The sequence below is a fragment of the Coturnix japonica genome, unplaced genomic scaffold, assembly GCF_054131305.1.
Source record: "Coturnix japonica strain WE unplaced genomic scaffold, WE-NBRP24 Scf049, whole genome shotgun sequence".
Taxonomy (NCBI): Eukaryota; Metazoa; Chordata; class Aves; order Galliformes; family Phasianidae; genus Coturnix; species Coturnix japonica.
This window is the reverse complement of record NW_028188952.1, coordinates 1,544,848-1,567,071: the sequence shown is the minus strand read 5'-3', so window position 1 is coordinate 1,567,071 and position 22,224 is coordinate 1,544,848. Positions and strand designations below refer to the sequence as shown.

Below are 22,224 nucleotides of genomic sequence, written 5' to 3'. Positions count from 1 at the left end.
AAATCACTGCCAGATGCACACAACCCCCCACATCCCCCCACATCCCCCACATCCCCCGCATCCCCCCCACATCCCTCTGCATCCCCCCGCCCAGCCGGGCTCCCCCAGCCGCCCCCAACCCCCCACAGCACCGGGGGACCCACAGCCGGCCACGTGCCCCTATGGGATGAGTCCATGGGGTGTGTGCCAGTGTCCCCATGTGGGGTCACGCAGGGTCGCGCTGTGCCCCCCGTCCCGCTGCCCATCAGGGGCTCAGCGGAGCGGAAGCTGCTGTCAGATGGAATCTGGGTGCCGGCGGTGACAGCGCAGCGGGAGGGGACCGTGCCCGGCCACGTGGCTGCTTATGTAAGGAGAGTGCAAGGGAGGACAGCGAGGAGCTGGGGACACCGGAGAGGGGACACGGGGCCCCCGCCGAGGCCGTGGGCACAGACATGGAGCACTGAGCGGGGACGGGGGGCACAGGGCGGTGGGTGCCAGGTTCCCTGTGCCATCCCATCCCTGTGGGGATCCCCAGGATGTGCCGCTCAGTGCAGGTTGGCTGCGGCCTTTGCTCACATCCCCTGTGCCATCACCTCCATGCGGTGCCATGGGGGGGCCCACAGCAGCGCGGTGCCACCCGCATCACAGCTGCGTCACTGCGGTCACACACACGGCCACCGCTTCCTTCCACCACCGGGGCTGCGTCACACGGTGGGGGGGCACACGGGGACACCCCCCCCAACCCCCAAAAGGGTTTTGTCCCAACCAGCCCCACAGCGCGGGGACACAAAGTGCTGGGAATGGGGGCAAAGAGGAGGCACCAAGATGTGTCCCCCCTCCCTCTATGGCTGCACATGGCAGGAGCACGGAGCAGCCCTACAGGAGGAGAGCAGCACCTTATGGGCTCATCCCAACAGCCCCAGGCTGGGGAGTGTCAGAGGTGGGGGGTGATGTTTGGATGGGGAGGGGTGATGGAAGGGATTGGGGCACCCAGAGATTGCAGCCCCCCCCCATCACTGCAGCCCCACAACCCCCCCCCCGCAGCCGGGAAGCTGCAGAATTAGGTCAGCGCTGCCGTTATTTAACACGAGTGGAGGAGCTGGGGGGAGGGGGGGGCTGAGAGGCCAAGTGGAGCCAGCCCTGAGCCCACGGGATGGGGACACAAAGCCCACGGCAGCAGCACAATGAAGGAGGACTTTATTAGGGCCAGGAGATGGGGGGACCCCCAGGTATCCCCCCCACACTGGGGTCACTGCACAGCTCCAACGGAGCCATCTCCACACATGGGGGGAATGCACCAAAGCTGGGGGGGCACAGGGGGCTGCAGCAGGCACCACCTTCCCATTAACAACAATTAATAAAATAATAATGATAAAACTGCATACGATATTGGCTCCAGGCTGGGAATTGAGTCGAGCGTCTGCAGTGCCACCGTGCTGCCATGGGGCCACCAAACCACAGCGCTGCCACCGAGTGTCCATGGGGCTGGATGGGGGGGGCTTAGAGCAGCCCCCGAGCCAGGATGCTGCCCACCAGCGTGGCGTCCTGCAGCGCGTGCTGTGCCTCCTCCTCCTCCACCTTCAGGGACACCTGGAGGGGGACACAGTGCTCAGCTCCATGGGGTCGGCACACCGGGGCTGCCCCCATAACTGCCCCCACAGCTGCCCCCATACCTTGGTGAGGCGAGTGTCCTTGGCGCGCTTCAGCTCCAGCACCCCACGGGACTCCAGCAGGGTGACCAGGGACAGACACTCAGCCTGGTCCACTGCAGGGAGCTGCTGCCGCCGGCACACGCAGCTGTAGGCGTCGTGGAGCTGGGAGGGCAGCGAGTGTTAATGCAGCCAGGGGAGAATGGGGACAGCGGGGAGCCCAGGGACATCAAGGGGACCACAGAGATCATGGGGACCACAGGGAACCCTGAAACGCTGGGGAGCTCAAGGATGATGGAGGCTGTGGGGAACCCAAGGGACACTGGGGAGGCCATGACCACCACTCACCTTGCCCAGGGTGACCTGGCGTGTGCGCAGGTGCCGGGTGAGCAGCAGCAGGGAACACACCAGGACCTTCTGCTGCAGCGGGAACGTGTCACCAGCCCCAGGGCTGCACGGTGCCATCCTGTCCCCAAACACCTCCGAGAGGACGCGGGACACCTGCGGGAGCCCCACTCTCTTGGGGACGGGGCACGGCGCCGCTGTGGGGTCACCTGCAGAGGGGGGAAGGGCTTCAGGCACCGCGAGATGGGCAGAGGCACAGAGACCCCAGATGGGACCAAGGGGACGGTGCCCCCTCAGGGGTCGGTCACTCACCCCCAGGCAGTGGTTGAAGCAGCGTTTGGCTCCGCACGTCCAGCTCCACCAGCTCCACAGCGCGCCTGAGGACACAGCCCCATCAGCACCCAAAGGTGGGATTGGACCCCCCAGGCCACAACACAACACTGTGCTGTCCCCAGCACATCACACTGCTGCATGCCCCCCACATCCCCATGCTCAGGGCTGGGAGAAGCTCCATAGCAGAAAGTGCTGGGGAGCAGCAATGGGGCTGTGCAGCACAGCTGGGCCTGGCCCTGCATCACCAAACACTGCGGGTCAGAAACTCACCTGCAGACATCGAGTGCTTTACGTGCATCACCGGACACAGCAGAGACCTTCCGTGCACAGAACTGCAGGGCGCTGGGCTCGAGGACGGGGCCGCCCTGCAGCTGCTGGAGGCGGCCGTGCAGGATGGCACCCAGCTGCTCTCGGCTGTATGGGGCGAAGCGCAGCAGGTGTGGGGCGGGCAGTGGGGGGGCGTGCAGACGGGCCAGCAGGCGCTCGGTGAGGTCCAGTGCGTTGGCCAACCCTACAGAGCACAGTGGGGTGAGGAGGGCAGGGGGATCCAGTGTGGGGGCCGTGGGGCCCTGATGTACAGGGGGTGGGAGTGTGTGCTCACCAATGAGGACCAGGCGGGAGCCGGGCAGCCGCGGCCACTCGAAGATGGTGTAGAGCACGTCCTGCGCCCTGCTGCCCAGCTGGTCCATCTCATCCAGCACCAGCAGCCTGTGGGACACACAGTCAGCACACAGTCAGCCCACAGCCCCACTGGGGACACCAGGACACCCGCCCTGGCCGTGCCCCCTCTGTCCCCTTCCACCCCACCCCATAGGTGACTCACAACATGGGTCCTTTGGCCGTCAGTTGCCGCTCCAGTCGCCGTACCAGCTCCCTGCCGCCTGCCCCGGCCGTGGGCAGCCCCAGCTGCTCCGCCACCGCAGGGAACACGGCGTGTGCGCTGCTCAGTGCCATGCAGTTCAGCACCGCGCTGCGGCTGCCCGACAGCTCGTCCTGCAGGGACGGGGCAGAGTCACATCGGGGTGTCTGCATCCCACTGCCCACCAGATATAGACCCATAGAAGCACCCCATGTGCTCGCTCTGAGCTTCATGCACTGCAAAGCCCATGAGCGCAGTTAGGAGCAGATGGGATCCCAGGGCTGGGGCTAAAGCTGGAGGTGCCAGACGCCATTCCCACGTTCTGGGTCTGTCACTCACCCCTCCGTCCCGCAGCACGCAGCTCACACAGGCTGTTTTCCCGGTGCCGGGTGCTCCTGCGATGTACATGCTGCCGGGGCGCCGTGCAGCCAGGTGGTCCCGCAGGAACTGCCGGATGGTGCCCACCTCCCGCTCACGGCCGTGCAGGCGTTCGGGCACCGCCACGTGCAGCACCCGCTTGGCCTGTTGGTAACATGTCCCTATGGCAAAGGGGGGAGAAACCAGGGGGTGAGGGTGGGCAACGGGCCGGGGCTGCTCACAGCTCTATGGACGGGCCGTGCTACCATCCACACGCACCTTCCTGCCTGAAGAGGCTGCGGGTCGGCCCTGAGCTGCGTCCCGAGCCCTGCGGCGTCTCCTGCCTGTGCTGTGGGTTGGCCGGTCCCGGGCTGTTCTGCTTTGCTGGGGAGGCCGCGGGGTCCCCGAACAGCGCCCTGCAGCCGCGGTTCTCCTTGCAGCGCTTGGCCGGGGAGCACGGCGTGACGTGGGGCACGTTGCACAGGTTGTCATCGCCTGCAGGAGCCGCGTGTGAGCGGGGACAACGCAGCCCCACGTCACGTCGCGGCGCTCAGTGTCGGGGCCGCCCCCACCCGGGGGGGCAGCGCTTCTTACCGAGGCGTTTGCGGGGGCTGAGGGGCAGCGCTGAGCCCCGCGGGGACGGCGGCGACAGGCGGAGAACGGCGGCGTCTGTGGGAGCGGGGGCGGCCGGGGGGATCTTGGCGGCACAGCGGGCGCTTCTCCGCCGGGGGAACGCGATGGTGGGTTGGAGCTGCGGGCGGGCGGCGGACATGGCTGCGGCCTGCGGGGATCGGGGCGGTCACGGCGGAACCACCCGAGCTGCCCCCGCCCCACAACCAGCCCCACGCAGCCCCCAACCCACACCGCCCCCCTCAGCCCCCAGCCCCGCTCCACGGAGCGCAGCCCCACAGCGTGACCCGAAACTGCTGCCCTTATCCACAGCCCGCCCCACAAGTCAGCCCCCCACATCCCCCACGTGCCCCCCTGCCCTGCCGCAGCCCCACAGCCGTGCCCCATCCCCATCCCATCCCATTCCGATCCCATCCCATCCCCATCCCATCCCATTCCGATCCGATCCCATCCCATCCCCATCCCATTCCCCCCGCTCCCCGCTCACCCTCTCGCGCCAATTCACCCCTCAGCTCCGCACTTCCCGCCACCAGCCCGGCCAGGCCCCGCCCCCTTCACTCCATTGGCCGCTTCTCACGGCGCCGGCGCCAACCGCGAGATCTCGCGCCAAACCTCCGGCGGGGCGGGGCATAGAGCGGCCAATGGGCGGCAGCACGCGGGGCACGCCGGGAGGCGCGGGCGGGGGCGCGCTGCACACCGGGAGATGTAGTCCAGAGCGCGGGAAGCCCCGCCTCCCCCATATCCCCCCCCATCCCGGCCATGTCGCTCCGTTATCTCCGTTATCTCCGTTATCTCCTTTATTAACTCAGTTCCAATATCCCGGTTCCGTTTCCCATCCCCCCATGTCTGAGCGCAGCGCTCAGGGCGCCCTTTAGTGCCCCCCCACCCCGGGGGGATCCCACGTGATACCGAACAGCCCCACACGGTTCGGTCCCGGTTCCGGTTCGGTTCCGTCCCCGCCGCAGCTTCACAACGTCCCGAATGGCCCCGAACGGTTCAACCAGCCCCGCACGGTCAGAGCCCGCAGCCCCCACTCAGCCCACACACCCCCCGTGTCCCGGTGTCACAGCTCCCCCCGTGGGTCCCACCCCACGGTCCCACCCCACGGGACCCCCCGGCTCAGCCCGTGTCCGTGTCCATCCCGGGCTCCAACCTGGGGCTGCGGGGCCGGGAGCCGCGTGGGATGGAGCCGATGGGGGTCGGTGCGTCCCGTGTCCTGGGGGCGCTGAAGGTGCCGGGATTCTCATGCAGGTTCATGGGGTGGGTCCGGCTGGAGGCGGGAGCAGCTCCGGGCTGCGCTCAGCACCGAGCGGCACCGGCTCGGCCTCACCTGGGGATGGGGGGCAGCGGGGGGGCCCCGCGCGTGGCTGCAAGGAGAAAACGAGGTGAGAAACCAGGGCTGCACAACCAGCATCAACAACCACCCCCCCCCCTTCGTGCCACTCCAGCGCTGTGATGTGAGCAGCAGCCGCTGCAGCACGCAGAGCTCGGGGCCTTTCAAATCCACATTAAACATTCATGGCTCTAAAAATAACCCGGCAGCCGCTCTCCCCAGAGTCCCCCCCGGGATCCGCAGGGCTGGCACTGCAGCACGGCAACGCTCCGTGCAGGATGTGCCGCAGCCAGCAGGGAACGATGGGGATGCAGGCAGTGCTGGGGCAATGGGGGGCTCCTAAACCCACCTGCCCCATTGCAGCGCTTCAAAGGGAGGGCCCTGCACAGCCCTCCAGCACCAAACGCCCCCAGCATGGGAATAGCAAGCTGCCAGCACAGCCAGCATCCACACATGGGGAGCCCAGGGGAAAGGCCACAGCGCTGGGCTGGGAGCAGGACAAGGACCGAGCACTGCAGGGCACGGCGGGGACCATGGGATGCTGTGCCCCTCCTACCTCTGTTTGTTTTGCTGGGGTAGATTCTCTGGAAGTATTTATATTCTTCTGGGGCTGGAAAGTCTTCGACGGGGTGAAATGAGTATTTGGATTCAAAGTCATCTGCAGAGAAACAAAAACCAGGCGGGTCAGGAACAGGCTGCAGATGGGAGTCAAGGCTGAAGTGTCAGCTCTGCCTGGGACCCCCGGGGCTCCCCCCAGCCCCCCCAGCCCCACTCACCCAGGAATGCTCTGACAGTGGCAATGGAGTCCCGGTGCCCGTTCCTCACTGGTGGTGGGGGTGGGGGGGGTCCTGCAGGCGTCCGGGTGGGCGGTGGGGGCGGCTTCCCACGGCTGGGGGGCTCATTGGAACCATGCAGTCTGTAGGGGGGTGGGGGCGGGGGGGCATCACGCCCCCCATTCCGCAGCATGGGTGGTGGGGGCGGCGGGGCTGCAAGGAGAGCAGGGTCAGCATCAGAGCAGTGGCACAATGGGAACAACAGCAACATCCCCCAGCCCTGCAGCGGGGACAGGGACATCCTCCCCACCAGCCCCAAGGGTGGGGGAGAGCAGGGCCAGGTGGGCACAAGCCCCCAGCTCCCAGCCCAGGGGCCGAGCTGACCCAGGCAGGTACCAAAGCAGTGGCCCTGCTGACCCTCCCCTCGCTCCCACCAAAGCACAGTGGCAGGTCGTGCTCCTCATTAGGCTAATTACACACAGACTGAGGCAGGGACAGCCAGCCCTAACTCAGCACAGGGTTCTGGCAGGGCCTGAAGCACGGCGGCTTGGCAGGGGCCCAGGCTGGAGCTGTGGGCTGGACACGGAGCCCAGCAGCTGGGGGGGGCACCGGGAAAACGTCATCCCTGCTCCCAGCAGAGGGACGAGGAAGGGGCTTCACAGTCACCTCTTGGGAGGGGGCACAGCACCACTGTGTGCACACATGAGACATCATGGCTGCATCGGGGCGTCTGAACCTGCCAGTGCCAAATCCAGCACAGAACGGAGCTGGAGCATTCCTGAGGCTGTGCTGCAGCCCTTTGTTACCGCCCCAGTGACATTTGGGAAGCTCAGGGGAAAAGCCTCAGTGTACAGCTCCAGCCATGCTGCTCTCCCACCCCAAGAGGACACGGCATCCACGTGTGCCTGAGCTGCACAGCCAGCAACAGACAAGAAGAGCCAGACACAACCAGGGGTGTCAACAGGACGAGACAACCCAGCAGCCACCCCTGGGCTCAATCTCAATAGGAACTGCCCCGTGCACACAGAACCACCTCACCGCTTCCCAGCACCAACGGCTGCCTGGGCATCTCCCAGCAGCCACAAACAGCCCAACCACAACGGGGCCCAGCAGCAGAGCTCTCACCTGCGCCACGGCTGGGGGGGTCTCGTGCTGGCGGTGGGGGGCGGCTGCTCTGGAGGGACGGGGAGGCCGAGGCAGGCGGCGGCGGCGCGAGACCCCGCAAGGGGCCCGTTGTCTTCCTGTGCAGGGAGTTGTGCCGCTGCGGCAGCTCCGGGGCAGACTCGTTGATGGGGCTGGAGGGGCCGTTGGGGACGCCGGGGGGTTGCCGGTAAGGGGGCGGCGGGGGGGCGAGGGACTGGTTCTGAGCCCCGGACCCCGTTCGGATACTGACTGGGGAGGGCGGGGGCTTGACGGGTGGAGGGGCGGGGGGTCCATCCCTGCCAGCGGGCGCTCGCTGTCCCGGGGTGGGCGGAAGGGGCTTCTCCCGGTTGTATGAGGAGACCTTGGGGCCGTGTGCCGGCGGGGGGGCGGGCGGCGCGGCGGCTCTGCGGCCCGGAGGGGGGGGCGGTGGGGCGGACGAGCTGTGCTTCATGCCGGTACCACCCGCGGTGCCGGGTCGGGACAGGTCCGGCAGGGACGGCCGCTGTGTGCGCGGCAGCTCCGGTGGAGAGGATCGACTGCTGTCAGAATCATCCTGAGGTCGGCTGCTGCTGGCCGGCACCGGGGGCCTGGGGGCAGCGGCTCTGCAGCCCGGAACTTGCAGGGTTTGCTTCCCAGAGCTGTCTGCAGGGAGGGAAAGCGCAGTGAGCCACCAGGCACAGCGAGGGATGGCTCGGGGCAGCCTGCCCGCTCTGCGGCGAGGGCCAGACCACGGGGAGTGCTGTCTGGCACAGGCAGGGAGCTGGCACCGCACACAGCCACACGCAGCTCCTCTCTCACCGCTCGCTGCCTGGCTGGAAGGCAGGCTGCCACAGAAAATAGCAGCGAGGAGCGTTCAGCAGCGCACGCAGCACTGCGAGGAGGGCAGTGTGCTGGGGATGCCGAGGCACAGAGAACACCACCCGTCTGCAGCCGCACGTGGGGGCAGTTTGAGGTCCCTGCTGACAACCAGCTGAATGTCCCATGCAAACACAGCAGATCCTCAACCTTTTCCTGCTCGGGGATCTCCAGGGAGCCCTTCACTAACCACAGTCTGAGGGCCTTTACCTGAGCTGTCCTTTGCTCCCACGGGTCTGAGCTTGGGCACCCCCCCTTGGAAGAGGCCTCCTTTGGGCTGGATCCCAGCTGAGCTGGAGCCGTAGCTGCTGCCACCGCTGCCCTTGGGCTCTGGAAGGACAAAGGCACAGAGGTTATACTTGGTGTAACCGGCTCCTCCAACCAGGAGCCACTGGTGAGTACACGGCTGAGGGCCCCGAGCCCACCCTGAAGTGCAGAGCAGCACCCAGTGTGGGGACATGCTGGGGGATACTCACTCTCTAGGATTGGGGCGCTGCGGTCATTGATTTGTGTCACTTTCTTTAGCTTGGTCCCTTTACAGATGTCCTGCAGGAGGGCTCCGCGCCCGCGCTGCTCCTCTCGGCTCAGTTTTGGTGGCTCTGTGTTTGCCTGCAGATAAGAAGCCTCTTAGCAGCAGCTCACCCCAGTGCAGAACAGGCACAGCTCAGCCGGCCCTTCCCATTCCTGCCCCACTGAGCCCCACAGCACTCCGGCTCCTGCACCCTCAACCCACAGCTGAGTCCAAAACAAGGGACACAGAGGCACAGCCATGGGTTGGAGGGGATTCAGAGGCACAGACAAGAAGCACCAAGTACAGACAGACCGGTACAAGTAACATGGACAGATGGCAGCGTGCCGAGGGAAGCCCTTACCTGACTGAAGGTGGGGGGTGGGGGGGGCCCGGGGGGTGGCGGCGGTGGGGGTGGGATCGGCATGGTGGCCCGGCTGCGGCTGCTCAGTGCTGGGGATGAGCCTGGTCATTCATTCCTGTGGGAAGGGAAGAAGCAGTCAGGACCAAGGGGAAAGAAGAGGAGAAACACCTTCCACCTGGGGCTACAGCCACACAGAGGCCCCAGGGCTCCTGCCCCACCACATTCCCAACCCACTGCTGCTGTCCCATGCTCAGGTGACAGCAGATACACCATGTCCAACTCCACCGTACCAACCCCACAGACATCCTTAAAGGTGTCTGCATGAGCCAGCAGCCACACAAGCATTCCCAGCACAGATCTCATTACATTGCAACCCACCTGATCCCCAAACGCTGCCATCCCCTCCACAGCTCAGCCCAGGCTGCTCTCAGCAGTGCAGCTCATAGTCCAGGTTGGACTCAGAGTGGGGACAGGAAGGAGCCTGAATCAGCAGGAGGTGCGGGTCGGGCTCGTGCCTCTGACAGCAGCACCACGGGTTGTGCCACCCCGGCAGCTCAGGGAATAGGAATGCAGTGACGGGAGGCCCGTGTGCACCCCGGGACGTCCAGGTGTCCCTCCCCAGAGCAGCAGCTTCTGCCTCAGGGAAACCCATGAGACCAGCACCAAGCAGGAGCACAGCGGGTCTGCACCCGCACCTTTTGCCTCCTGATCCCGTATCCCCAGGCCACGACAGCAGAGCAGCCATCACCACATTTACACAAACGTTGTTTCTTTTACAGACCCCTTCTCACCTTCTACAATAAACTACAATTTACTGCTGCTGCAGCACACGATCACGTCCATCTTCAGGCTACATCCACGCTCCATATCATTGCAGAGCACGGGGACACATCCCTGCAGCACCACGGCAATGCCAGCAGCTCCTTCTGCCCTCCAGCCAACCGCCAGCACTCTGCAGCGTGAGAAAACAAGTACATAAATCACCTGCAATTAAAAGCAGCCCTTCTGCTGGGTGAGAAGCTCCTCAACTGCCTTGCAAGAAAATACCAGGATTCAGAGGGAAGCAGCAGCCAGCCTGCGGCTCCAGCCCTCACCTCTCACACCAGGGTGTGCACACCTCAACCTGAGTTGGCATCACACCAGACAGAGGGATGCTGCAGGGGGAGCACAGCCATGCACAGCCCGTCTGCCTGCATGGGTGGAGAGGACAGGGAAAGTCCCAGAGCAGTGTCACCTCCTGAGGTCACAGCTGAGCAGAGGGGCATCTCTACAGAGAAAACCATGAGTCACTCTGCCTTATCTCACATGGCCCTGAGCTGCTGCCTTGCTGAACGCCGCATCCAGATGAAGGCTCTGACCTAGAAGTGCGAGGAGTTTAAGCTAAAGCAGCTTGAGGATAAAGCGAAGCCAAATTCCCCAGAAACGGGTCATTTCATTGCAGCACGCAGCCCTGGATCAGCAGAAGGTCACATTGAGAAACAGAAATCCAGAGGCACCCACCACTCCAAACCATGAGAAACACTGGGTGATAGTGATTGCAATCTGTCTCTAACAAAGCCCACGTCCTTAATGCTCCTGAGGACAGACAGGCTGATAAAGACAGGGAGACACGAGCTACAGCCTCCAAGGGTGAAAAAACCCCACAGGGCTCTCCCTGTGCTGCTCACCACCCCTTGATGTCTCACGTAGGACTTATGGAAACCGGGTGCTTTGAAACAATGCCGCTCAGACAGCGGCTGCTCTGCATTTCTCCCCTTTGTTCCTCAGCACCGCAGCTCCTTCCCCTGAGCTCTGCTGAGCTCCATATGCCGCAGCAGCAGCGAAAGTGATTTGGAAGACGTGAATCAGGGCAGCGTGAAAGGCAGCGTGAGATCAAAGCGGTCTCGCAGGCAGGAGGGGCGGGCTGGCACCTCGGCTCTCCTTCAAGATACAAACAAGAACCACGGAGCTGTGGGAACATCGGGAGGAAGGAGAGGTGTGAAAAGCCATCGCTCCGGAGCAGCTCCCTGCAGCCATGACAGCCCTGCAGAGCAATGCTCAGCACACAGCAGGGAGCAGCTCTGCTGCCACAACCCCCCCCCCCCCAAGGCTGTGTTTGGGGCTCAAGGTGCCACCAAAGCCCAGTGATCCCTCCCATCAGGTCGCAGGAGCTGAGCTGTGTTTGCAGGCATTTTGCAGGGCGCTCCGTGCCAAGGGGAAGTGCCGTGCCCTGACGGCAGCCCTGCACTGTGCCCGCTCCTCACGTTGGGCTCGGGGCTGTTTTTAGCCGTGACCTTCAGCCGCCGTTTCCGAGCTTTCCAGGGGATCTGGGCACTGCAGCAGGTCTGTGTTTCACAGCCACGCTGCTCCAGCCTGCATTTGCAAAGCCGAGATGAAGCAGCTCCATCCTCAGGGAGGCAGCGGCTTTGAACTGCAGATCAAGAGGAATTTCCAGCCCTCTGATGTCGGCTGCAGAATGCAGCTGCACCGGTTCGGGGAGGCCTTCCCAGCCTGGCCCCGGTCGCTCCCTGCCCGCCGCCCCCGCCCCGCTCCTTTTCCTGTCCTCCCTTCCCATCCCAACCTCCTCACCCTGAGCACAGCCCTCCCAGGCCCAGGCCCTGACATTTCAGCCCATTCTGAGCGAGGGTTCGGACGGCCCCAAAGGTGTGCCATAAATAATGTATCCCAAAAGACAGCCATCACAGCATTTAAGGTCACTGAGGCTTTTAAAATGGTATCAGCGTGCTTTCAGAGCGAGAGCTGCCACCTCGATTTGGAGCGGCTGGGAGAGCAGGAGCATCTCTGTGTGCAGCCAGCCACGCTCCGACCCCGCGGGACTCAGACTCTCACTGTGAATTATTCACAACCCACGGTCACTGACAGCGAGTTCTTAACAAAACCCCCAACAAGAAGATCCCCACGCCCCAAGGATCAGCTCTGCAGCACCTTGTGCGGCTGCAGCCTCCACCAGCACAGCCCGATCCCTCACAGCTCTGCACGGAGCTCGGTTCATTTGGCAGAGGAAACGTTTAATCAGCGGGAGGACTCACGTCCTGCCATTAGGCTGCGGCAAAGGATGGAGCAGGAAGGGCCCTTCCCATGGGGCCGGCACACTTCCCTGCTGCTCCGTTGTAGGTGCCAGCTCTGGAGAGGAAGGCGGGGAGGGAAAGGTGGCACAGGCCGGGCCGGACAGCACAGCTCAGCCCTCCTGTGCTCCCACCACCATCCAATGGCTCCAGCAGGAGGAAGCAGAGGGAGACGCGAGGACTTCCCGAGGGCGACTCGTGGCTGGGAATAATGAGCAGCGCAGCCACGTCCCACGGAGAACAATGTGCTGCAGGACGGACAGAAGCGCTTTGTAGCAGCTGCCAAACACGCACCTTCCCACATCGAGACCGGAGCAACTGGGGCTCCTCGAGGACAACACGAGGCTCCAGCAGGATGGGAGCAGAGGGGCCCAGCCGTCCCCATGCAACAGTTCATGTGCCAGACACGTCGGCTGCTACATGCTGCAGCAAAGCATCGCTGCCCGCCTGCAGGCTCAGCCAGGCTGCAGGTGAAGCAGCACCAGCAAAGGGAAACCGACTGAACCCACGGCCTTCCCCACCCTCACTGTGTGCAGCTCTGTGCAGAACAGCCCTGGTGGCATCATGTGGCAGCAGCTCCAGCTCAACACCCTGAGCTGACACTGACAGCAGCTGCGGTGCCCGCTGGGGAAACAGCGCTGGGATCACTGGGTTGGATGGGCTGCATGGGGAGCCAAGCGCTGTCAGTGGGTGCCCTGCACTGCCAGGTCAGCAGGTGCCAAGAACACGCTGTGAGCTCATGGCCAGCGCAGAGGGGAAGGAGGGCTCGCTCTGAGACGTGACCTACTAATGCGAGGTGACAGACAGAGGCTCTGAGACAAGGCTGCACGGTCCCTGCGTGCCAGCACTGCTGCTGAGCATGGAGCTGCCCCACAGCTCGGGGTCTGTGTGGCTCCTGAGCAGCCCACAGCTGTCAGTTCAACTCACAGTGGGAAAGCAAAGTGGAGCACAAGCCTCCGCAGCGTCACTCCTCACCACACAAACATCTCTGCCCAGGTGCCACGTCCCTGGCTGGTCCGGCCGGTGCTGCAGGTATCTCCAGATCTCCTGACAACATGCTTGGGAGAAAGGAAGCAAAGAGGAACAGGAAGGGGCCGTGGGAAGCAGAACAGAGAAACAGCAGCTGAGCACGGTGCTGCAGAGGGCACAGAGCTGCAGGGCTTAGGAGTCTCTGCTCTCAGCACTGCGATGCCCACGGGCTACTGATCCAGCTCAGGAAAAGACCAATGCACATTCAAGCCAAGCCGGTAACACTGGAGCAAGCAGTGAGACAGGAGCTGCGCTCATTCCAGCACTGCCCTGGCAGAGACAGCAGAAACCCAACACGCTCGGCCCCTCGCTCTGAGGGCACTTCCCTCCCTCCCCCCCCTCCACTCCCTCCTCCCACCTTTGCTTCCCAGCAGAAAGCTACTTCTTTGGCAGAGCAAATCTGCCTTCCTTCCAAGCAGCCAGATGTAAGTAAGTAGGTCAGACAAGGACCAGAGCGCCTCCACGACAGCACTTTAAAGCAAAGCAAAGCGGGCAGCGAGCCCTGACCTGGAACGCGCCCTGGCACCAGCAGAGCGGGGCAGCCTGCGTCACACTGAGGTAACGTGCCCAGACCCGGCTCTGCAAGGGCAGAAAGCCCCACAGCCTGGCTGTGCTCCTGCACGGCAGCTCGTAATTCAGGGCCTGACGTCCTGCAGCTACAGAGGCCACAAACTCTGCAGCCTCACACACCGCAGCGCCGGCTGGCGAGGAGCCACACACCTACTTACAGCTGGAGGATTGAATTCAGGTCTCACACGCTGCAGAAGCAGCAGAGCAGGGGGTGAAGGTGGCAGAATGGTGCCAGTCAGCCATGCTGACATCCCAGCACACGATCACGGTGGCGCTGGGCTTGGCACAACGACAGCACAGAGGGATGGAGCCAAGCCCGCCCTCGCCCTGCCCGGCACAAAGAGGGGTCTGTGCCGGCAGCCATGGGAAAGCAGGCTGTGTGCTCGCATTCCTATGGGGCCAGGGGGGTGGCTCTGGTGCTGGGAAGCAGCCCCTTCCCACAGCCACTGTGCTCAGCCAAGGTGCAAAGAGGGAACTGCACCCAGAGGCTCCGCGGAGCTGGAACATCTCAGGGATGGAAGGTGCTCATCAAACACGAACCAGCCCAGCAGCCGAGCTGTGGATGCAGCACGTGATCCTGCAGCGCGCCCTGCACTGCACATCCCAGCCCAGGAGCCAGACGGGCCGGCTCAGCTCCTTTGTGGCCAACAGCAGCAACACCCAGAGCAGAGCGCAGGGCAGGCCGGGGCAGCACAGGCCGGCAGTGCACAAAGCCAACAATGCCAAAGGTGAAGCAGGGCCGCCATGGGACAGCGGCACCTCTCAGAGCAAACCTGCGAGGGGCTCCGGCTGTGCTGCAATGCATGGAAACGACTGCCATGCAAAAGCTGGGCCTGCAGCCGGCACAGGGAGCATAACACCCGCTGTACCCGCTGTACCCGGTCGGTGTCAGCTGCGGGGCGGGGGCAGCTCGCAGCTCCCCGTGTGTTACCAGCGGGCCCCAAACGTTCGGTATAACGGGGTGTGAGGGGACACCGGCATCCGACAGAGCGGGACGGCAGCGACGGGGGCTCAGGGAGGGGAAACACCGGGACGGGACGGCACCGGGACAGCGGCGAACAGCCCACCGGGCTGAGGGCAGCACAGACCCCACACACACACACATACATACATATACACACACATACACACACACACACACAGCGGCTGAGGTCGCTGCAGGGCGGTCGGGCCCTCCATGTAGGCCGCACCCCCCGCCCAGGCCCTGCCGGCTGCTCCCCGACCCTGCTCCGTTACCCAACTCGGGCCCAGCATCACAGCGCTCGGCTCGTCCTCCCCGTCCCGCAGACCCCTCAGTCCCGTCCCGTCCCGTCCCGTCCCGTCCCGTTCCATTCCTCACCTCCTCCCGCCGCACCCGGAAACGCGGCCCAGCGGCGCCCTCCGCCTCCAGCCGCCCCGTAACAAAATGGCGCCCGCCGCTCCACGACTGCGCCTGCGCGGCCGCGATGCGGAAGTGGGTGGAGCGGGGCGCCATGTTGGAGAGGCCGGGCGGACATTTTGGGAAGGGCGCTGTGCCTCGGGGCCAATGAAATGCCGGGAGTTATGGGGTCATGGGGGCGTATGGGGATAAAAGAGAGAGAGAAGAAGCCGAGGAGGATGAGAGCAACGCTACGAGCCGCCCCATAGGACCTGCAGACACGGCCCTGTTCCCCGCCATCTTGGGAAGGTCTCCCGGCTCTAATCCGGCGGCCATTTTGAGAAGATCACGTGGTCCGCCGCGGCCGACATGTTGGGGAGGTCACAGCGCCCCCCAGCGGCCATCTTGGGGAGCTCGTCTTCCGATCTCGCGTCACCCGTGACGTCACCGTCGGCAACGTGACGTCATTATCAGCAACGTGACGTCACTACCAGCAACGTGACGTCACGCCCCGCCGTCACCCCGCAGATTACCGGCGCTCAGACTCTTCGTTTGTTGTTTGTTTGTTTGTTTTTTTAATCCCTTTTTTCCTCCTTTTTCTTAAAAAATAACCGTACGATTCCGACGCATTTGGTACAAAATAGACACATTCTGGGGGGTCCCAGTTGGGGGCTGCGATGGGGGGGGGGAGACATACAAAAAACTGGGGGCTGGGACCCCCGGACAAAGTGCAGAGTGCAGGACGGCGCCGCTCACTGCCCGCCCGGCTCCAGCTTGAAGGACAGTTCGAACAGCAGGTTCTGGTTGTCGATCACCTGCAGCTGCCGCACGTAGGCCTTGGTCTGCAGCTGGCTGGGGGAAGGGTCCAGGTCCAGGCCTTGAGGGGGGGCAGGGGGAGAGTGAGATACAACTGCAATGGGGGGGATGATGGTGGCATCCCATGGCTGCAGCCCTGAGACCAGCCTGGATCCCACCTCCACATCCTGCAGGATCCTGGAACCCACCCACTACCCCACACTGCCATCCTGGATCTCCATCCTGCATCCCTACCCCAGCCTGGATCCCACAAACCCAGCCCGCATCCCACATTCCCATCCATCCTACAGCCCCATCCCCACCCCACAGCCATATCCCCTCCCACAGCCCCATCCTCATCCATCCCACATCCCACATCCCCATCCCCATCCCCACCCCACAACCCCATCCCCATTCTACAGTCCCATCCCCACCCCACATCCCCATCCTACAGCCCCATCCCACAACCCCATCCCTATCCCACACCCCACATCCCCATCCCCACCCCACAGCCTCATCCCCATCCTACAGTCCCATCCCTATCCAACATCCCCTTCCCCATTCCACAGCCCCATCTCACACTCCCATCCCCACCCCACAGCTCCATACCCACCCAACCCCCCTTTCAGTTATAGGGCCGGGGCTGTGCCCCCACTCACACAGCGGGCGGCTCCGGTACTTGCGGATGGTCCTCACCTTCTCGGCGATGCAGTGCTGGGACACACAGCAGCACCATCAGACCCCCCAGAACCCTGCAACCCCCCCCAGCCACCCCTGGGATGTTGTTACAGACCCCCCAGGGCCCCCAGATCCCTATTGTGCCCCCCCAACCCCAGGCACAGCACCCACCAGCTTCTCCACATTGACCAGCCCATCCAGGAGGGTTTTGCTGCCTTCGTGCAGGAAGGTCAGATCTGGGGGAGATGGGGAAGTCAGGGGGGTCCCCATGGGGAGCAGCGGGACCCTCCCCCCCCCATATCCCCCCATATCCCCCACCTCACCTTTGAGGATGAGCGGAATGAAGGGGATGAGGGGGGGCTTCATCTTAGCCAGCACCTCCCGGTAGGTCTTGTGGTTCCTGCAGGGGTCCTGGGGAGGGGGGGGGAACGATGGGGGGGGTCAGGGGTCCAGCAACCAGCCATGCACAGAGAGCAGACAGACCAGGAGCAGCCCCAGCTGCTGCCTCCAGAACAGCCCACAGAGCACCATGATGCTACAGGCATCCCCCAACCCCCTCCATTACAAGCAGAGCCCCCATAGGTGCCCCAAAGCCCCCCTACTGGTGCCCCAGACCCCCCATGGGTGCCCCAAACCCCCCCTGCCCACTCCCCCTCACCGTCAGATTCTCAAATTTCCGAAACAAATTCTTGAATTTCCCTGGGAGTTTCTGCAGGAGAACAAGAACCAGAACAGCTCATGGGGGGCTGTGAGCATGAGGGGGGGGGGATAGGGGCCGGGGGGGGTCCCATGCAGCCCCTCACCTCCCAGGTGAGCCGCAGGCGGCTGATGGCGGCGTTGTTGAGCCCAATGATGATGGCGTAGAAGGAGAGCATGTCCTGGTTCTGCTTGCATCTGGGGGCGGTGGGTCAGCCCAGCACCCCCCTGTGCCCCCCGCTGCCCCCCCAGCCCCACACTCACATGGCAGCGATTTTAATGAGCTTCTTCAGCAGATGCGCTCGCCGTCCCAGCGACTCGCAGAGCAGCAGCTCCGTGCCCACCCAGTGCTGCACCTCACTGCAGCGCTGCAGCAGCAGCTCCAGGTTGGCCGTCTCGCGCCGCCCGCGCTCCCCATGGAAGACGTAATCCACAAACTCCAGCTGCGGGGGGAGGCTGTGATGTCAATGGGGGGGGGGGGGGGCACGGCGGTGACCCCGCTATGGGGCAGCCCTGGGGGAGGTATCCGTGCTCCCCCCCACCTCGTGGATGCAGCGGAAGAGCTCCCAGTGGAAGGCAGTGAGGTGGTTGGCGATGTCCTCGGGCTCCACGCGGTGGATCTCGCTGTCTCCAGGCACCACCTGAATCTCCTCCGGGAGCGGGACCTGCAATGGGGCTGGGGGTAACGGGGGGGGCTGGGGGTCACAGTGCAGCCCCACGGACCCCCCGGTGCTCACCAGAGACTCGAAGGTCTCGCGGGTGCAGGCGAAGAGGTGGCTGTTGATGCCCAGCGTGGTGAAGACGCACTCCTCGCTGGGCTGCAGCACGGCTTTCTCTGCATGCAGAGCACAGCAGGGGGGTCAGCACAGCGGGGGGGGGGTCCACGCTCACCCTACACCCCCGGCCCCATAACCCTACACCCCTTTATCCCCCCCGGCCCCATAACCACCTCCAGATGAGGCCACGGTGACGAGGATGAGCGCATCGTCGCGGGCGCTCTGCTCCTCCGAGTACTGCAGCTTCTCGCTGACCGAGGCCAGGATGTCCTGCACCGATGCCGACAGGCGGCTGCGGATGGTGACGTACGAATGGTCCGGCATGTAGACACGGCAGAAAACTGCACGGACAGACACACAGACGGATGGATGGATGGATGTGGGGCGGTAAAGCAGCCGGGAGCCACGGCGGGGTTATGGGGTGGATGCGGTTGGGACGCCCGGGGGGGTCGGGTCGGGGGTCGTGGCACGGAACTCACTCTCATCGGAGCCACGGAACGCCACGCGTGTCTGCAGGCAGGCGTCGATGCGGCGGAAGTGGCGGAACAGCGGCTTCACCTGTTTGCTCGGGGGAGGGGCTTCATCGGGGACCCTGCGGCACCGCGTGGGGTCAGGGATGGGCGGCGGGGGGGGAACCCCAGCACAGCACAGAGGGTGGTCTAATGGGACCCGGCTGCTGGGCATCCCTGAGGGCCACAAACCCATAGAGACCCCATAGGGACCCCACACACCCCACGGGGACGCCCTCCTCCACACAGGAACCTGGGCTACCCCTCAACCCCAAAGGACTTCCCTGGGGACCCGCTGTGCTCTATACAACCCCAAGCATCCCACGGGGACCCCCCGCACCCTATCAGGAGGGCTCCACGCACCACACGGGAACCCCCTGAACCCCTTCACACCCTGTGCACCCCCCCCCCCCCCCCAGGTACCCTCTGTACCCCACCAGCACCCCATGCCCTGCACTCCATCACCACAACGGAGACCCCTGGGACCCCCTGTGGGACCCCACGGGCTCAGCACCCCCAGGGCTCCCCACTCACTTCAGCTCCACCGTCTCCACCAGTTGGTGCAGCTTCAGGATCTCATCCTCCAGCTCGTGGTACAGGGACGCGTCCTTCATGATGAGCAGATACAGCTCCTGGGGGGCGAGGGGGGTTACGGACCAATGGCTGGGGGGGGGCTGCGGGGAGGGGGGGGCAGCACCCACCTTGATGACCTTCCCCGCGCTCTCCTCCTCCTGCAGCAGCCCCTTGTAGGTCTCGAGGAAGTGCAGCAGCACCGCCAGCACCGCTCGCTTGCGCCGCAGCCCGGACCCCTCCTCCCAGCGCGGGGGGGACCCATCGCCAGCCAGCACGAAGGTGGCACCGTTAAGGAGCAGCGGGGAAACGGCTGGGGGGGCACCTCTGTACCCTCTGTACCTTCTATACCCTCTATACCCTCTGTACCCTCTATACCTTCTATACCCTCTATACCCTCCTACGGCCGCCCCCGTTGCCATCCAGGTGTCCCCGCACGCAGCTCCGTGGGCTCCCTCGTGTCACCCCCCGCTCAGCCCCTGCTCACCCACCCGTGTCCCCTCGTGGTACCCCCACCCCTTTGCCGCCCCCTCAGCCGGTGTCCCCCCCCAGAGCCCCGAGGATATTGTTGGTGCAGCTGCTGCAGGAAGAGCTCGGTGGGCAGGAACAGCGAATGCGTGAGCACGATGTCATCCAGCAGCGAATCTGGGGGGTCGGGAGAGGGTCGGGAATGAAACCCCCCCCCCAAATCCCGCACGGTGCCCACCCTGCACCCCACGCGGAGCACGGCGCTGACTCAGAGCCCCCCCCGCCCCGAAGCCGCGGACACATCGCGGGGCCGCACCGGGACGGTGACAGCGGGGGACGCCGCAGTGGGGCTGACCGGGCGGGCACCGACGGCAGCGGGACGCGGAGCCACGGCCACGACCTTTGGACGCGCAGCGCAGCCCCGCGCCCGACCCCGTCCCACGGACACAACCGCGGGGCAGCCCCCCCCCCCCATCCCGGTCCGCCCCCCCCGCACGGAGCTCCACCAGCGGCACAACGTGCCCCGGGCACCGCCGGACCCTGACCCCGCAGCGGGGCTGGTCGCGGTGCGGGGCTGGTCGCGGTGCGGGGCTGTCCGTGCAGGTTCGCATCCCCCGCCCGCCGTGCAGCCCGTCCGTGTCGCTGTGCGGGAGCGGCGCCGGGATCCCCCCGCGGGTCCGTGTCCCCGCTCCCCCCCAAACCCCCCGAGCGCCGCCCCGTCCGTCCGTGCCTCAGTTTCCCCGCAGCTCCACGGCTCGGTCCGGGGGCAGCTCAAGGACCACGCGCGGCTGCAGAGCCGCCATCCCCGCCATCCCCGCACCCCCCGCTCCGCCCCCCCTCGTTTCTCCACGCGCGTGTCGCTGCACGCAGAGCCAACGCTGCCAGTCCCGGAGCGCGCCCCCCCCCGAGGGCTCCGCGGTTTCGGTGCGCCCCACCCCGGCCCCCCCCGGCCCCATCCCCGGAGCGCGGCCGTGGGGTGGGGGGGGCGGAATTGAAGGCAAAGCTCCACGGGGGGCTCAGACCGGGCGGAAGGGACGCGCACCCCCCCGCACCGCCCCGGGGTCAACGGGAGCGCCGGGAGAAGCGTTACACATTAACCGGGGATCTGTGCGCGGTGCCATCGCTCTGACGGTGCCCCCCCCCCCCCCCCCCAATCCCGCACGGCCCCATCCCCGCTGCTCCGCTCCCACGCTCCCCCCGCACCGCGGCACCGCGCATTGCAGCACCCGGCGGTGCCGCAGCATCCCCCCCCCGCAGTCTCCGTACCCCCATATACCCCCATATACCCCCATACACCCCCATACACCCCCATACACCCCCATATACCCCCATATACCCCCATACACCCCCATATACCCCATACACCCCCATATACCCCCATATACCCCCATATACCCCCATACACCCCCATACCTGCTCGGCAGCCCCGGCCGTGCCCCCCCCCCGCCGGCAGCCGTTCGAGGACGGCGCTCAGGAGCCGCTCGGGGGGCGCGGGCGCGGCGGGGGGGCAGCGGCAGCAGCAGCGCGGGGGGGGCGGCGGCGGCGGCTCCGGGCTGAGCGCGGCGCGTTCCCCCCCCGGACTCAGCTCCGACGGGGACAGCGCCGACGGGGATCGCGGCGGCGGCGGCGGCAGCGGGGGAACCTCGGGGGGACGCAGCTCCAACCTCCGCCCTTCGCCCCCCGCCGGCCCCGGGGGCTCCTCCGGGGGGGCCGCGCTGTGGCGGCGCGTTGCGGGCAGCGCTGCGGGCAGGTGCGAGCCGGGCTTCTTCAGCAACTTCTCCAGCGGCTTCATGGCCGCGGAGCGCCTCGCGGGGCCATGGGCGGTGCGGGGCGGCGCGGGGCGGGGGGGCGGCTCCGTTCGCGTTCGGGCTCCGGAGAGTGGGGGGGGCCCCGGCGCCGCCGTCCCGCCCCGCCCCGCCCGGCACCTGCCCGCCCCCGGCCCCGGGCGGAGCGTCGCGGTCACGCGTGGCCCCCCCCGCCCGCAGCTCCGCGCATTCCCCGCTCTCCGCCGTTCGCCCACGGCGCGGCGCGCTCACGCAGCGGCATCCCACGCTGCCCCCCCCCCCAAATCCGGCGTGGGAAAAACCCGTGGGTGATGGGGGGGGGATGGTGGGATGAAGGGGGGGGGCTCCCGCTGCGGCTTTGTTCGCGCTTCGCCTCCATCCCTGTTGCCTGGCAACTCCCGGCCGCGGGGGGGGATCGGGGGGCGGCGGCAGAACGAGCCGCGTCCCCGCGTGTCTCTTCCACGCGCGGCTCCGCGCTGCGCCCCCTGGGACCCTCATCCATCAGCGCGGGGTCGGGACGGGAAACGGTGTCACGACTCGGGGGGGGGCACCGGGAACGCGGCCCCAATCCGCGCTGCCCCATTTCCAGCGTAATTAATGCGCTGTTATTTCTCCCAACGAGCCGGGAGCCGCCTCCATTTACAGCTGTAGGGCGTGGGGGGGGCACGCAGCCCCCGGGCTCCGCTCAGAGCGTTCACGCGTGGGAGGAAGGAGCGCAGACACCCCCCGAGCCCGCGATGCTTCAGAGCGCGACCCACAGCGGCACCGGGAGCCCCCCGAGCACCGGCACAACGACACG

The 22,224-nt window shown here is 65.7% G+C and overlaps 3 protein-coding genes across 8 annotated transcripts; all 3 read right to left on the bottom strand.

Annotated features, from left to right (window-relative positions):
• Nucleotides 1–1,159: 1,159 nt before the first annotated feature.
• CDC6 (cell division cycle 6) lies at nucleotides 1,160–5,443 on the bottom strand. Of its 2 annotated transcripts, none has more exons than XM_085532565.1 (11): nucleotides 5,306–5,443; nucleotides 4,117–4,303; nucleotides 3,802–4,017; nucleotides 3,505–3,704; nucleotides 3,130–3,299; nucleotides 2,908–3,014; nucleotides 2,577–2,817; nucleotides 2,286–2,350; nucleotides 1,977–2,182; nucleotides 1,653–1,793; nucleotides 1,160–1,569 (listed from the first exon to the last, which is right to left on the bottom strand). In XM_085532565.1, exons 2-11 carry the CDS (start codon nucleotides 4,292–4,294, stop codon nucleotides 1,480–1,482), a joined length of 1,614 nt encoding a protein of 537 aa, XP_085388691.1. In that variant the 5' UTR covers nucleotides 4,295–4,303; nucleotides 5,306–5,443; the 3' UTR covers nucleotides 1,160–1,479. The 2 variants fall into 2 exon arrangements, with proteins under 2 accessions (XP_085388691.1, XP_015741472.2); XM_015885986.3 differs by lacking the exon at nucleotides 5,306–5,443 and adding an exon at nucleotides 4,640–4,688 and having other exon boundaries at nucleotides 4,117–4,304.
• Nucleotides 4,932–15,194, bottom strand: WIPF2 (WAS/WASL interacting protein family member 2). Of its 4 annotated transcripts, none has more exons than XM_015885850.2 (9): nucleotides 15,132–15,194; nucleotides 9,920–10,080; nucleotides 9,129–9,243; nucleotides 8,733–8,865; nucleotides 8,467–8,586; nucleotides 7,384–8,043; nucleotides 6,262–6,471; nucleotides 6,042–6,143; nucleotides 4,932–5,519 (listed from the first exon to the last, which is right to left on the bottom strand). In XM_015885850.2, exons 3-9 carry the CDS (start codon nucleotides 9,189–9,191, stop codon nucleotides 5,479–5,481), a joined length of 1,329 nt encoding a protein of 442 aa, XP_015741336.2. In that variant the 5' UTR covers nucleotides 9,192–9,243; nucleotides 9,920–10,080; nucleotides 15,132–15,194; the 3' UTR covers nucleotides 4,932–5,478. The 4 variants fall into 4 exon arrangements, with proteins under 4 accessions (XP_015741336.2, XP_085388692.1, XP_085388693.1 ...); XM_085532566.1 differs by lacking the exon at nucleotides 15,132–15,194 and adding an exon at nucleotides 10,223–10,395; XM_085532567.1 differs by lacking the exon at nucleotides 15,132–15,194 and adding an exon at nucleotides 9,507–9,609 and having other exon boundaries at nucleotides 9,920–10,057.
• Nucleotides 15,195–15,700: 506 nt separating this feature from the next.
• Nucleotides 15,701–21,680, bottom strand: RAPGEFL1 (Rap guanine nucleotide exchange factor like 1). Of its 2 annotated transcripts, none has more exons than XM_085532563.1 (15): nucleotides 21,055–21,680; nucleotides 19,740–19,818; nucleotides 19,305–19,455; nucleotides 19,138–19,235; nucleotides 18,574–18,686; nucleotides 18,268–18,435; nucleotides 18,056–18,153; nucleotides 17,861–17,983; nucleotides 17,583–17,761; nucleotides 17,426–17,516; nucleotides 17,281–17,331; nucleotides 16,946–17,033; nucleotides 16,794–16,858; nucleotides 16,558–16,658; nucleotides 15,701–16,026 (listed from the first exon to the last, which is right to left on the bottom strand). In XM_085532563.1, exons 1-15 carry the CDS (start codon nucleotides 21,431–21,433, stop codon nucleotides 15,750–15,752), a joined length of 2,061 nt encoding a protein of 686 aa, XP_085388689.1. In that variant the 5' UTR covers nucleotides 21,434–21,680; the 3' UTR covers nucleotides 15,701–15,749. The 2 variants fall into 2 exon arrangements, with proteins under 2 accessions (XP_085388689.1, XP_085388690.1); XM_085532564.1 differs by having other exon boundaries at nucleotides 16,604–16,658.
• Nucleotides 21,681–22,224: the final 544 nt, after the last annotated feature.